The 12,968-nt window shown below is 43.3% G+C and overlaps 1 protein-coding gene across 1 annotated transcript in view; it reads left to right on the forward strand.

Moving 5' to 3' along the window:
- The window catches only part of STAT3 (signal transducer and activator of transcription 3), a 60,335-nt gene extending 48,226 nt beyond the window's left edge, over positions 1 to 12,109 (forward strand). The window contains 7 exon segments of the mRNA XM_044000703.1: positions 478 to 530; positions 843 to 937; positions 1,096 to 1,235; positions 1,907 to 2,116; positions 7,515 to 7,557; positions 7,837 to 7,952; positions 9,640 to 12,109. Of these exon segments, the coding sequence (XP_043856638.1) occupies positions 478 to 530; positions 843 to 937; positions 1,096 to 1,235; positions 1,907 to 2,116; positions 7,515 to 7,557; positions 7,837 to 7,952; positions 9,640 to 9,695 (713 nt within the window). The 3' untranslated portion in view covers positions 9,696 to 12,109.
- The last annotated feature ends 859 nt before the right edge of the window (positions 12,110 to 12,968 follow it).

Genomic DNA, 12,968 nt, shown 5'->3' on the forward strand with positions numbered 1-12,968 from the left:
ATGCATATAGGACAATTAGCATCATTCTATACAAAGGCTGAGTCTGTCTAACTTTAGTCTGCCATCTTGCCTTTTTTTTTTTTTTTTTTAGTGAGGCAATTGGGGTTAAGTGACTTGCCCAGGGTCACACAGCCCGTAAGTGTTAAGTGCCTGAGGCCGGATTTGAACTCAGGTACTCCTGACTCCAGGGCCAGTGCTCTATCCACTTTGCCACCTAGCTGCCCCTGCCAGTGTATACCCTTGATAATAAGACCAGGTGAAAGAGTAGAACTCAGTGTAGCTCATCCGTAGTTTTGGAAAAACCAACTCAAATATAGATCTTGCTAGTGGCGGAACAGTAGTAGTATTAGTCTTGGCTGTTCAAAAGTAACCTATTTGTAGAACATATACAACATAGGAAAAATGTGGGTTATTCTTAGGGAATTAGACCTTGATACAAGGTTGAAAATCTCACCACCTAATTCTTTTCCCTTTTAGGACCTGGTGTGAATTACTCAGGGTGCCAGATCACATGGGCCAAATTTTGCAAAGTAAGCATTCCTGTAATTGAGTCCCTGTTGGCCCGCCTACAGATGGGGATGGAAAAGAGGGGATATTTTTGGAATTTGACATCTTTCTGAGGGTAGATATGGGTTTCTCTCTTGTGACAGTGGGGTATGTCTTTGAGTGGCTCTCACTTAGATTTTGTGGAGTGGGAGGACATTTTACCTTAGTCTAAGGAGAGAAAGGGAAGTTAGCAAAACTTCTCAGAACCCATACTGTATCCTTTGGGAGGAATTTGGTACTCTCAAGAACTATCATAGCCATAGCATATGCTAGATTTAACACATCCTTCTCTCTAGGAAAACATGGCTGGCAAAGGTTTCTCCTTCTGGGTTTGGTTGGACAACATTATTGACCTCGTGAAAAAGTATATTCTGGCATTGTGGAATGAAGGGTAAGCCAATACTCCTGGTTGGAGGAGGAAGAGAGAGCACATAAGTAGGAAAACCGGCACATGTTATTGTAGTTTCTGAAAAAGCTACTTGATATGGTGGCATTGGAGGAGTGAGAAGAATGAGTCTTTACCCTCTTTTTTGCCCTGTTTGGCCACAGGTATATAATGGGCTTCATTAGCAAGGAACGAGAGAGAGCCATCCTGAGCACGAAACCCCCTGGAACCTTCCTGTTGAGGTTCAGCGAGAGCAGCAAAGAGGGAGGCATCACCTTCACCTGGGTGGAAAAGGATATTAGTGGTGAGCTAGAACAATGGCCTTTTGTCACCACACCCCCTGCTGTGGGTAACAGTGACCATCCACTGCCTTTGCCCTTTGGATGTTTCTTCTATTCTAGTCTTTGCTCAGTTACAAAGGGACATTTAGGTGTTTTGTTTTCCTTTGTTGTGACATCCACAGCACTTCGTTGAGGCAAGTCTCATCTGCCCAGTGCAGTTAGTTAAGAGGCAGAGGCTAGAGTAAATGGCTCTACATTCCTTCTCTTTATTCATTTGTTTGTTTTTTCTCTTGTGATTTCCCCGGCATTCATTTTCCCCCTACCTTACTGAATAGGAAGGAAACTGACTGCTCGATCTTTCAGGTTTTTACTGTAAAGTCTTTCCACCAGAGGGGGCTCCATGATCCCTTATTACCCATAACTAACCTTCAAGGTTTTCCTTCCAGGCTCCACCCTCTTTTTTCCCTAAAGTTGCTGCTGATTCTCAGTACCAGACCACTGGGCACTGTGTCCAGGGCCTTGGGCCACACCTATGAGAGAGTGTAACATCTCTTATATAAAGTGCTTTTCTATATAAATATGAGGTATTTATATTGGTATTGTCATTTCATCCTTCTGGGGTGGGGGTGGGGGGCTCCCCCTTGGATCTCTAGACATATGGCCAATGGTCTTTCTTTCTCAAATTCTACCACAGGCAAGACCCAGATCCAGTCAGTGGAACCATACACAAAGCAACAGCTGAACAATATGTCCTTTGCTGAGATCATCATGGGCTATAAAATCATGGATGCCACCAACATCCTGGTATCTCCCCTAGTCTATCTCTACCCTGACATTCCCAAGGAGGAGGCATTTGGAAAGTATTGCCGGCCAGAGAGCCAGGAGCATCCTGAAGCTGACCCAGGTAGTCGTTGATTTTCCCTGTACCAGGCACTGAATTCTGAGTCCTTTTGGAGAGGTGCAAAGTCACTGGGTCCTTGGAGGATAGAAAGGTAATGTGTAATGATCCAGTCTTTCCATGGGCATTCAGTAAGTCAGTGATGTTCACTGCTATCACCACCATGGACTAGAGCCCTTGTAGAGGAATAAAAAGAAAGAAGAAAATGGGTCATTCATTTCAGGAATTCCTAGTTTAATGAGGGGCGCACATACACACACACACACACACACACACACACACAACCTTAAAACTTAACACAGTATTGAGGGGCAACTAAGCGGCACAGTGGATAGAGCACTGGCCCTGGATTCAGGAGAACCTGAGTTCAAATCTGGCCTCAGACACTTGATACTTACTAGCTGTGTGACCCTGGGCAAGTCACTTAACCCTCATTGCCCCGCAAAACAAACAAACAAACAAAAAACTTAACACAATATTGAGAATAGAGCTGGTAGTGGCAGCTGGGTGCATAGAACTGTGCCTTGGGTTTCCTAAAGTTTTTTGACCTGTAGATGACAACACTAGGTGAGAAGGGAAAGATGCTGAAGCAGAGGGTTAATCACAGATTTCCCAGATGTGAGCATTTCACTAACACTGACAGAAGGAAGTATAAGATCATAGGATCATAGTTTTAGAGCTGGAAAGACTAGAGGTCAGTGAGTCTAACAGAGGAGGAAACTGAAGCCTAGAGTAGTTAGTTACTTCTCCAGGGCCATGGATAGTGGGTATCTCAGATCCACTTTGAACCCTGGTCTTCCTTACCTCAAGCCTAGCCCTCTAACAGCCGACTATAGCCTCTCTAACCTCTTGTGTGACAGTGCTATATGTATTCTTTTCCATATAAATATTTTATTATTTTCCAGTTACATGTAAAGATAGTTTTCAACATTTGTTTTGTGGGGGTTTTTTTGTTTGTTTTTTTGCAGGGCAACAGGGGTTAAGTGACTTGCCCAGAGTCACACAGCTAGTAAGTGTTAAGTGTCTAAGGCCAGATTTGAACTCAGGTACTCCTGAATCCAGGGCCGGTGCTTTATCCACTGCGCTACCTAGCTGCCCCTCAACATTTGTTTTTATAAGACTTCTTGTTTCAAGTTTTTCTCCTTCCTTCCCCTCCCTCCCTCCCTCCCCAAGAATGCAAGTAATTTGATATAAGTTATATATGTACAGTCGCTATGTGTATTCTTTGAGAGAAAAGCTTTATTTTTTGGCAGCATAAGGTAGGAGAAGCAGTGTGGGCTGGTGGACAGGAGTGCTAGATTGGGAGATTGGATGACCTAAGTTTAGGTTCTGCCCACTTAATTTTAGGTTCTGACACTTAATAACTAGATGACCATTGGCAAGTCATTTAACCTCTCCAGCCCTAGGCAAGACTCTTGAGGGCATTGCTGGTTTTGATCTACTTTGGTGGACAGAGTTCTCTCACCAAGAGTTTTCCATCATGATATAGACACAATCATAGATCATTCATGGATTCTTAGATGAGTATACATAGGAAAGAATAGAAGCCAGAGTAAGGTACTTAGACTCTAGAAAACCTGGATCCAAGTCCCACTTTTGACACTTATGAGGAAAGTACCAGGCACTTAACCCCTTTATATTGTGGGCAGCTTTTTAAGACCATAAGTTTTCTTTAAATTGAGGCCTCTCATTTTTATCTATTTCATTTTTATATATCTTCCTACCCCTCTCCCTAATCCCATGTAACAAAGATTTAAAAAGAAAAAGGAAAAAAACAAAACAGTTTAGCAAACTCAACCTTACTCAAAGGACCGTGTCCAACATATTGATCACATTTGACAGTGTATACAATAGGTACTCCATACTCATAGTCATCTACCTCTTCAGGGAAGGGAGGGAGATACATTTTCTCCATTGTACTTGCAAGGCCAAGCTTGGTCAGTATAATTTCAAAGCATTCAGTTTCATTTCTTTCTTTTTTGGTTAAACACTGCTAGGGTTATTTTGTATATTGTTTACTTGGTTCTTATTTCACTCTGCAGCAGTTCATATAAATCTTCCCAAGTTTCTCTGAATTCTTCATATTAGTGTTTTCTAAAAAAATAAAATATTATACATATATATATATATATATATATATATATATATATACTGCACAGTTTGTTTAGCCATTCTCCTGTCAATGGGTATCTGTCTTGTTTTCAGGTTTCTTTTGCTACCACAAAAAATGGTATATATGTATTTTGGTATTTATGGGATCTTTCTTCTGTCTTTGACTTCCTTTGGGGATCTCTGGATCAAAGGATGTGGATATTTTCATCACTTATTCTTTAACATAATTCCAAATTGCTTTCCAGAATGTTTTGGACTAATTCATAGCTCTACCACCAGTGTATTAATGTGCCTGACTTCACAGACCATTCAACTTGGAATATTTCTAGCTTTTGTCATCTTTGTTGATTTACTGGTATTTGGTGAAACTTCATGATTGTTTTGACTTGTATTTTTCTTATTCTTAGCAATTTAGAGCAGGCTTTCCTGTGGTTGTTAATAATTTCTAATTTATCCTTTGAAGACTTTTTGTTCATAATCCTTGGATTACTTATCCATTGGTAAGATAATAAATTACAGAGAGATTGTACTTCATTCCTATAATGGGAGTTCCTACCCAGCTGAAAATATAGGTCCTTGATATGTGTACATAAAAATCCCATGTGTATGTAAGTAAACATGCACATTTTACATATATATAATATATATACATACACATATGTATACATACACACACATACACATATTTAAACTTGAAAGCAATGGCTGCATTCAGTCTCCCACTGAAAGAGAGCCCAGGGCTTTCATTCATACCCCTCTGAATCTTTTTTCTGCTGTAATTCCCCACACTTCCTAGAGGACTCATCGAAGTCATAATAGAGATTCTACAATTATGTAAACAAAGTTCACAAAAGATAAAATGGAAATTATATATCCATAGTGTTTTGAAAGATGAAGAGCAGAATGTTTTTTTTGTTTGTTTTCGGCCCAGGCAATGAAGGTTAAGTGATTTGCTCAGGGTCACACAGCTAGTAAGTGTCAAGTGTCTGAGTTTAGATTTGAACTCAGGTCCTCCTGAATCCAGGGCCGGTGCTTTATCCACTGTACCACCTAGCTGCCCCAGAACGTTTTCTCTGGAAATTGGCTTCACTTGCCCCCTCTTTTTTCCCTGACCTAGCCCCATTTTCTCTTTGTTTTGCCATAATTTTAGAGAATTTCAGAGTATGAACTTCTTACAAATTAAAAGGATCCATTAAGAATTACATGTGTGGAGTGGGCAAGTGAAGAAGGAGATATGTGACCTGAACTAATTAGGTCTCCCTTTGCCTTTGTTCTGCCAATTCAGTTTGTTCATGAAGTTTATGACGTGGCTTCCTGGTTGTTCCTTATCTCTCTCTCTCCACCTTGTCCTTCAGTTGGAGATCTATTAATCAGCCCCTGTCACTTATGCCTTCTTGTTTTGTGGAGGCCATCCAGGCGCTGGCTGGTAGTTCGGCTATTTATGCTTTAAGACATGAGATCCCAATCTGAGGCTACATCCTTGATTAGCATTTTCCTCTTCCTATCGTGTTTTGGAGTGGGAGGGTTTGGCCTTCTCTGAGGCCCACATTGTCTCCTTCTGGGGGAAGGATGTCAGTCACAAGTAAGAAACTGACATGCAATAACTTAATTGCCTTTGTTAGGAGGAAGGTGGGTGGGTGGGTCACAGATTGTAGACCTAGGAGCTCTTTTGAACATGATGAAGCAGTTAAAAAATCGGGGATAGGAAAACAGATGGTGTGATGAAAAGGGTCATGAGGACCATCCCCCAACCAAAAAGCTCTCTGGCCATCACCATTCTCTGCCTCTGGCGGACCCCATAGTGGCAGGTCTGTCACCTCCACAGATCCTCCTCCTCTATCCCTTCCCCGACTCAAACACAACATAAGCCATTTAAAAAGAACCGTTTGTTACAGTTAAAGGAAACTTCAGATAATGGACTTCTTATAGTTTGGGTAAATTAAAAGCATAGACTCTTTCTGATTCATAGTTTTACCAGGCTTTATCTGCTCTCTTTTCTCACCTGCCATACCAACTCCCCAAAAGACAAATCTCTTTTTTTCCCATGACCTTAGTCACTAAAGGTCATTTCTATCTGGGCCTCAGATCTGTCTGTAATATTTTCTTCTAAGTTTTGAAATTCTTCATATAGCCACTAGAACCCTGACTCAGCAGATTCTGCTGGCCTTCCTCCCCTAGAACTAGCCTTCTCAGACAATCTGAGCCTCATATCTTCGAAAAGTCCTTTATGAAGCTCCTTAATTCAGTCCCTCTTTTCCCTTTCAGGTTCTGTTTAAGTCCCAACCTTCACATGTCTGCCTCGTCATCTCTCCTACCCTCAGGTTATTTGCCTGTCTGAGGGGCACAGAGCTCATATCAAAATTCCAGGGCTTAAAGTACAATCAACATAGATATTAGCATTAAAATGAGTGATATCTAGAACTCAATTAGGTCAACCTTTGCCAGATTGAAGTTACTGCCTCAATCAGGAATCAGAATGTTAGGAGTGAAAGGGAACTTAAATATAACTTAGTTCAGTATTTTCATTTTACAAATTAAGAAACTGAGTCTCTATGACAATAGATGATTGACTTAGGGTTACCTAGCTCGGCAGGATAGAACCAGTACTAGGACCCCATTTTCACTTCATCAGGTACATTTTCAAAAATACTCAGTATTACTATCTTTTTTATACACTTTTTGGGTTAAGAGTTTTTGCTGAGGATTATATTAGGACAATGCCTTAATTTATGAAGTTTATTATAAGCCTGGCATGTTATAAAAACACAATGCAAGGCAAATTTTTTTTTAAACAAATTCCCAGGCCATTACCCGTAATCTGAATTTAATAGGTTCCTAATTGCTTGTGGTTCTGGGTATCCTACAAAGAGAACTCTGTGGGCCTGGCCCTTGTTCCTTGAGACCTTTAAATTATAGACACTGACAAAGACAGATAAAAGAACAGAAGCAAAAAGTGTTAACAATGTATTTATTAAATGAAAGCTCAGAAATCATGAAGATCTTGGGTAAATAAGAAAACAGATGGAATAGGTTGAGGAGGAAGAGTTATAGAGCTCTCCAAGTCTGAATGGGGCAAGGAGGTGCTAACTTCATGCTATTCTATCAGAGACAGCATTGAATAGTCAAGGGGAAAAGGACAGTTCTGTGGATGAACCCTTCTGTCCCATACTGTTGCTTAGGATGAAACTTGACACTTTGAAGTCTCTCTGGGCCAGGGACATTTCTTCTTCTTTTTATGTATTTGTAAATTCACACCCCACTTAACAGAACTGGGTTTCCTTGCTTTTCACAGGTGCTGCCCCATACCTGAAGACCAAGTTTATCTGTGTGACCCCGTAAGTGTTTTCACCCATTGTGCTTACATTCCTTGTACCCTAAGTTGTCCCTGAGAGTAGAAAACTGGGTGAAAGAGAACTAGTAAGGGGTTAGGGAGGGGCCCCCTGAGACCACAGTCGTTCCCTAAAATGACCTCTGTGTGTTAGAAGCTCGAGTTTTTGTTTTTTTTATGTTGGAAACCAGAGTTTGATGGCTTGTTGTGTGTGTGTTGTTTTTCTTTTTTTCTCTATTATGTCGTGTCAACCCCGCCCATTCCCCCCACTCCCCATTTCCTACAGAACGACCTGCAGCAATACCATTGACCTGCCGATGTCCCCCCGCACTTTAGATTCATTGATGCAGTTTGGAAATAATGGTGAAGGAGCTGAGCCCTCAGCAGGAGGGGGACAGTTTGGTGAGTGTGCAGTTGACAAAGACCCCTAGACTTTTTCCTTGTCGGGTGAAGTCAGTTAATTTGTCTCTGTGTGCAGAGATCCTTGCAGTGGGAGGAGTGGGAGAGTAAAAAATGGGGAACTCTGACTTTTTTGTGGGAAGGTGACCTGATGGTGAACTCTCTGAGCAGCCTGCAAACAGAGGAGTAGAAGCCAAGGCCTCAACACCTCAAGTAACCAGATCTAATTTTTCAGTTGATTTATGATCAATGGGTTGGGACCTTCTGGTACAGGAGGAAAATTAGCTTCTTGCCTTCAGGGAGAACTCACTCATTTTGATGACAGAGACATGCAAGCCACACAGGAAACAGAAGAAAGAGTGCTTACAAAACAGCATTCAAGCAATGCAGAATCATCTAGTGAAAACAGGTGGTCAGTAGAGGCTGAGTTGACTGAATGAAGTACTAAGAGTTTGAAAGTAAGAAATAGAGCAGAACCAAGTGTGGTTACTTATTGAAGGAGAGTTTGATTGGCAGGAAGGAGGATACTCCAAGCCAAAGGATGTCTGAAGACAAAGGTGGGAGAGCACATGGAGCTAAGGGAAAAGAGAGCAGCAATAATACCAGTGCTGAACATTGGCCAAGGCTTTGTAGCTGTGCGCAGAGAGCAGTAGAGAAGGGCAAATGGGGAAGCTATTGAAGCCTAGGCTAAAGATTCTGAATAGAACAGAGAATCAATGGGAGTGAAGGGAAGTAGTGACTAGGAATAGTCAATTCTGTTGTCTGTGCCAGTTGCAGTGGATACTAAATAATTTGCAACAGAAATAAATTCTTCAACTTCATTTCAGCCCAAGTGGTTAACCATCTCCCTAGTAGGGAGCAAAATAGATGGCGCTTCAGTCTGATGCGTAGTTGGCCCTCTAAATCCCACACTGCCTCACCACACCAGGGAAGGCAGCTTTCTGGCCTCCCTAGAACATTTCGTTTACACATACTGTAACAGCAAAGAAAAGACTGGGAAACCCTAACCAAGTAGCAAGGACCTCGTAAACCTACTAGGAGGCCACAAGAGTTGGGGGAGCTGTGGGACTGTGGTTTTGCTAAATTGGCAGATGATGCAGGTTATCAGACACTTCTCTGCTTAGAAATAATATTCACTTCAGCTCCACCTTGAGGTTATCCTTGAGATCTAAAGTTCACAATCAGATGGAGAGTCGTGTCATGCCACAGAATCTCAGAAGTAGAAGGGAGCTCCAAGGCCTTCTGGTGCAACCTGTACCTGAACCACAATCTGCTTTCCAGTCTTGCTGAGCAAGCAGTCATCCAAGCTCCCCAGACAGCTCCTCCTGTTCTCCCACTAATCAGCTCATCCCGTGCAGAATGCCCTTTTCTAAAGTGACTTGAATACTCTTCCTTTCAACCCTGCCTGCAGGATTTTTGTGTGAGACCCTTTTTGGAGGTCAAGGCATGGCTCTTGGAGGGTAGTGGGGCATATGTCCTTGGAATTTAACCTGCACTGGTTGCTGTTTTCAAAGGAGGGCTGTGTGGGAAAGTGGGTGGAAACAATGACCCGAGCCTCTAGAGACTCTTCCCAGGAGCCTAGGATACTGGGCAGGGTATGGGAGGGGGGTTGTGCCCTTCTGGCTCTGAGGAAATCAGGTCACTGAGCTATATCTCTCTCTTTGTCCTTCCTCTCTCTCTATCCTTCCAGAGACCCTCACGTTTGACATGGACTTGACTTCTGAGTGTGCTGCATCCCCCATGTGATGGGTTGAGAATGGAAGCTACAGAATGATGTAACTGAGGCACCTAAACCCCCCCCCCCTCCAAAAAAACAAACCCCAACCCAGCAACCAAGCCCCAGATCAACTGAAACTTGTCCCTTTGTGGCTCCAGATAATTTTCTTTGCTCTCCTGCTTCTCATTTATCCTTAAGTGATTAGGGTACCTTTCTCCCAGAGAAATGGCTGCATCTAGGTTATATGCTATTAACCAAACACAAGTCATACAGTTCATCCTTTGAGACTGTGGTGGTTTGGGTGGGAGCATGGGGGTAGGGGAAGCAGAAGGGAGAAGAAGGGAATGTGTTTTGATTCTCCCCCCTCTAACTTTCTTCCTCCTAATTATTTGGGGATTTTTGTGTGTGTTCTGGGTTTCCTGCTTTGTTTTTTGTTTTGCTTGACAAGTGCCTACTGGTGCCAGCTGCATCCAGTGCCTGCTTTGTGTGTCGGTGCTCCAGGCCGTGTCTGACTGTACTATGCCAGCACCTGCCGCACCTCTTCTCTAGCTAACATCCAAACAGAAGGGAGGACTTTTTAAACTTGGAAAAGTTAAAATCAAAAGAGAAAAAACACCATTCTCTCCCATATCAAAGCTTTTAAAAAATGTATTGGGGCAGCTAGGTGGCACAGTGGATAAAGCACTGGCCCTGGATTCAGGAGGACCTGAGTTCAAATCTGGCCTCAGACACTTGACACTTACTAGCTGTGTGACCCTGGGCAAGTCACTTAACCCTCATTGCCCTACCAAAAAAAAAATTATTTAAGACTCCTCGGAGATTTCTTCCAGGTAATCAGCAAACCCACATAGCAGTCTTTCCTTAGAGTCCTAGAGTAGGTTAATTAAATTCATTCTTTCCTTCATTCAACAAACATGCTCAAGGTGCTGGGGACACAAAGATAAAATCTGACATGATTTCTGCCCTCAAGGAGCATACTATTGATTACCTCAAATGGTAGTTGAAGCTCTGAAGCTATTGCTTGGCCTTTAAAACAGACATGTTTAGGAAGAGCCTAAAATTATATATAATTTTCTTTGATAAACCTTTTCATTCTCTCTGCTAGCCTCTTAGCCCCAATGCCTTAGTTTCTGGTTCTGAGCTTGGTTGTTAGGGTGCCTTATTTGGGCTGGAGGGATTCTTCCCTCCTCAGCCCGCATGACCCTCTTCCCTTCTGGTTTCTCTAAATCCCATTGCTTTAGGAATCCTGGGCTTGGAGCCTTGTGAAATACAAAAGAGCTGTGGGTGCCAGCAGTAGTGTCAAGCCATGAGCCTCACAAAGCGCCCTGGTGGCTTCAGGGGACATGGCTCTCTCAGGTTCTTGAAGGTTTTCAGCACTTATTTCACTTTTCACATGGTTAGCTCCTAGGGTGGAGACATACAAAATCATAGAATGTTCCAGTGCAAAGGAATTTTAGGAGACTTTCTGCTAAGGCTGGGGCTTATACTTTGGTTGGGCCTGTGTCTCTTGGCTTTCCCCAAGCCTGGGGGTGAGTCAGAGGCCCCCGCTTTTGGGCCTGGGAAAGAGGAAAGAAGACTCCACCTCTTGACTGGCCTTAAATTGTCCTCAGGCCTCTTCTGGTGCTTCTCTTTTTGCCTTCCTAGTATTAGCCAGCCAAATGATAGTGCACACTTGTAGTGTTGTCCCAGGTGCTTTCTTGAAGAGGATTGAGGTCCATTCTGCTCCAGAGGCAGCCCCTTGGATTATGAGGACCTTGAAGCGTCTGTTCTCAGTTGTTCCCTACCCTCTGTCAGTCCCCAGAGCAGCCTTTGAGCTGAATGGGGAGACTGATCTCCCCAAGAGATATAGAAGTTCCTCCTGGTCTGAATCATCTTCACGATGAGATGGAGTTGGCATTCAGTGCACACCCTTCTCCCTTTTTTTAGCAAAAGTCAGGAGCACCTTGATCATGTAGGCTGGAAAACTGAGGACTGCTACCAAGAACTCACTGTTGCTATTTTGCAATGTGGGGCTGGAGAAGATAGGTGACTCAGAGCCCTGGGGTGGACTTTTAGAATTGATGATTTTAGGTGGCGTGTGTCTTCCTGTTTGGAATTCTTGTGATGACAGAAGCAGTGAAAGGAACTGAGACTTGGTTTACCTTTCCCTCCATTTAATTGTTTCCTCTCAAGAACAGTATCTGGGATAGGTCTTGCTGCCCTTCTCAAACCCCTTTCAAACTCCCCTTCCCCCTCATCATGCCCCCAAGGGGCTTCCCTGTTGCCAGTTCATCTTGTACATTGGTTTTGTTTGTAAAACAACCTCTGAACTGTTGACCTAGTACTTCTTGCATTCTGACTCTAAGTGTATACTTCATACTGTAAAAAAAAAAAGTTGGTTTTTGTATATTTTATTGCTGTATCTATCTGCTTTTAACTTCTAGAAATAAACATTTTAAAGCAATTATCTGATCATGTAGCATGTTTCTTGCCCTCTCTCACTCTCTCTATGCCCCCCCCACCTTCTCCTCCCCACCAGCCTTCCAAAAAACCCTGCTGCCAGGGCCAAGCTTGTGACCCGGGGTGGGAATGACTGTCTTCAGCAAGTTTTTATTGTGTACCTACCAGGGGGACACCAAGACCAAATCACAAACCAAAACATTTCCCGACCTCAATTTACATTCTGCCAGGAGGAACCAGTGTGTACCCAGAGAAGCAGCCCAGTGGGGGTATGGGGAGAACACTATTACTGGAGGCATCAGGAAAGGCCTCTTAGGGTACAGCATGAACTGATCCTTAGAGGAAGCTATGGTTCCCAAAGTGACGCTTGAGGACAGAACATTCCAGGCTTGGAGAGCAGCCTGAACCGAAGGAGGGGATGGATGCAGGGGCTGGGATGACACCACCTGCCAAACTCCCTCAGGGCTGTTGTCTGGGTGTCGGCTTCAGAAGTCAAAGTTCCTGGGGGGGGGGTAGGTACCCCATTCCCTCGTCTCCCTAAGCCTGACGTTTTTCTGTCAGCCTTAGGTAAACAGGAGACGTCAGTGGCTCTGACAAAAGGCTTTTCTAATCTGAAAGAGCCAGATTCCACACCCCTTCCACAGCTTCTCTGAGCCCTGTTTAACGTCTCTAAGCTAAGGAAAGAAGATGCCAGCCCCGGATTTCTCTCCCCTCTTCCACTGTCTGTCTTTTATGCTCTTTCCAGGTCTGTCACTGGGGACTGCAACATGTAAACACTCGACTAGAACTGCTGTGAAAAGCAGGGACCCAGGGTTGGCCTACAGGCCCGTAATTCAGGGAAATGCTTTGGTGCCGTTTGCTCT

This window comes from Dromiciops gliroides, chromosome 4 (assembly GCF_019393635.1).
Source record: "Dromiciops gliroides isolate mDroGli1 chromosome 4, mDroGli1.pri, whole genome shotgun sequence".
In the NCBI taxonomy this organism is placed as follows: Eukaryota; Metazoa; Chordata; class Mammalia; order Microbiotheria; family Microbiotheriidae; genus Dromiciops; species Dromiciops gliroides.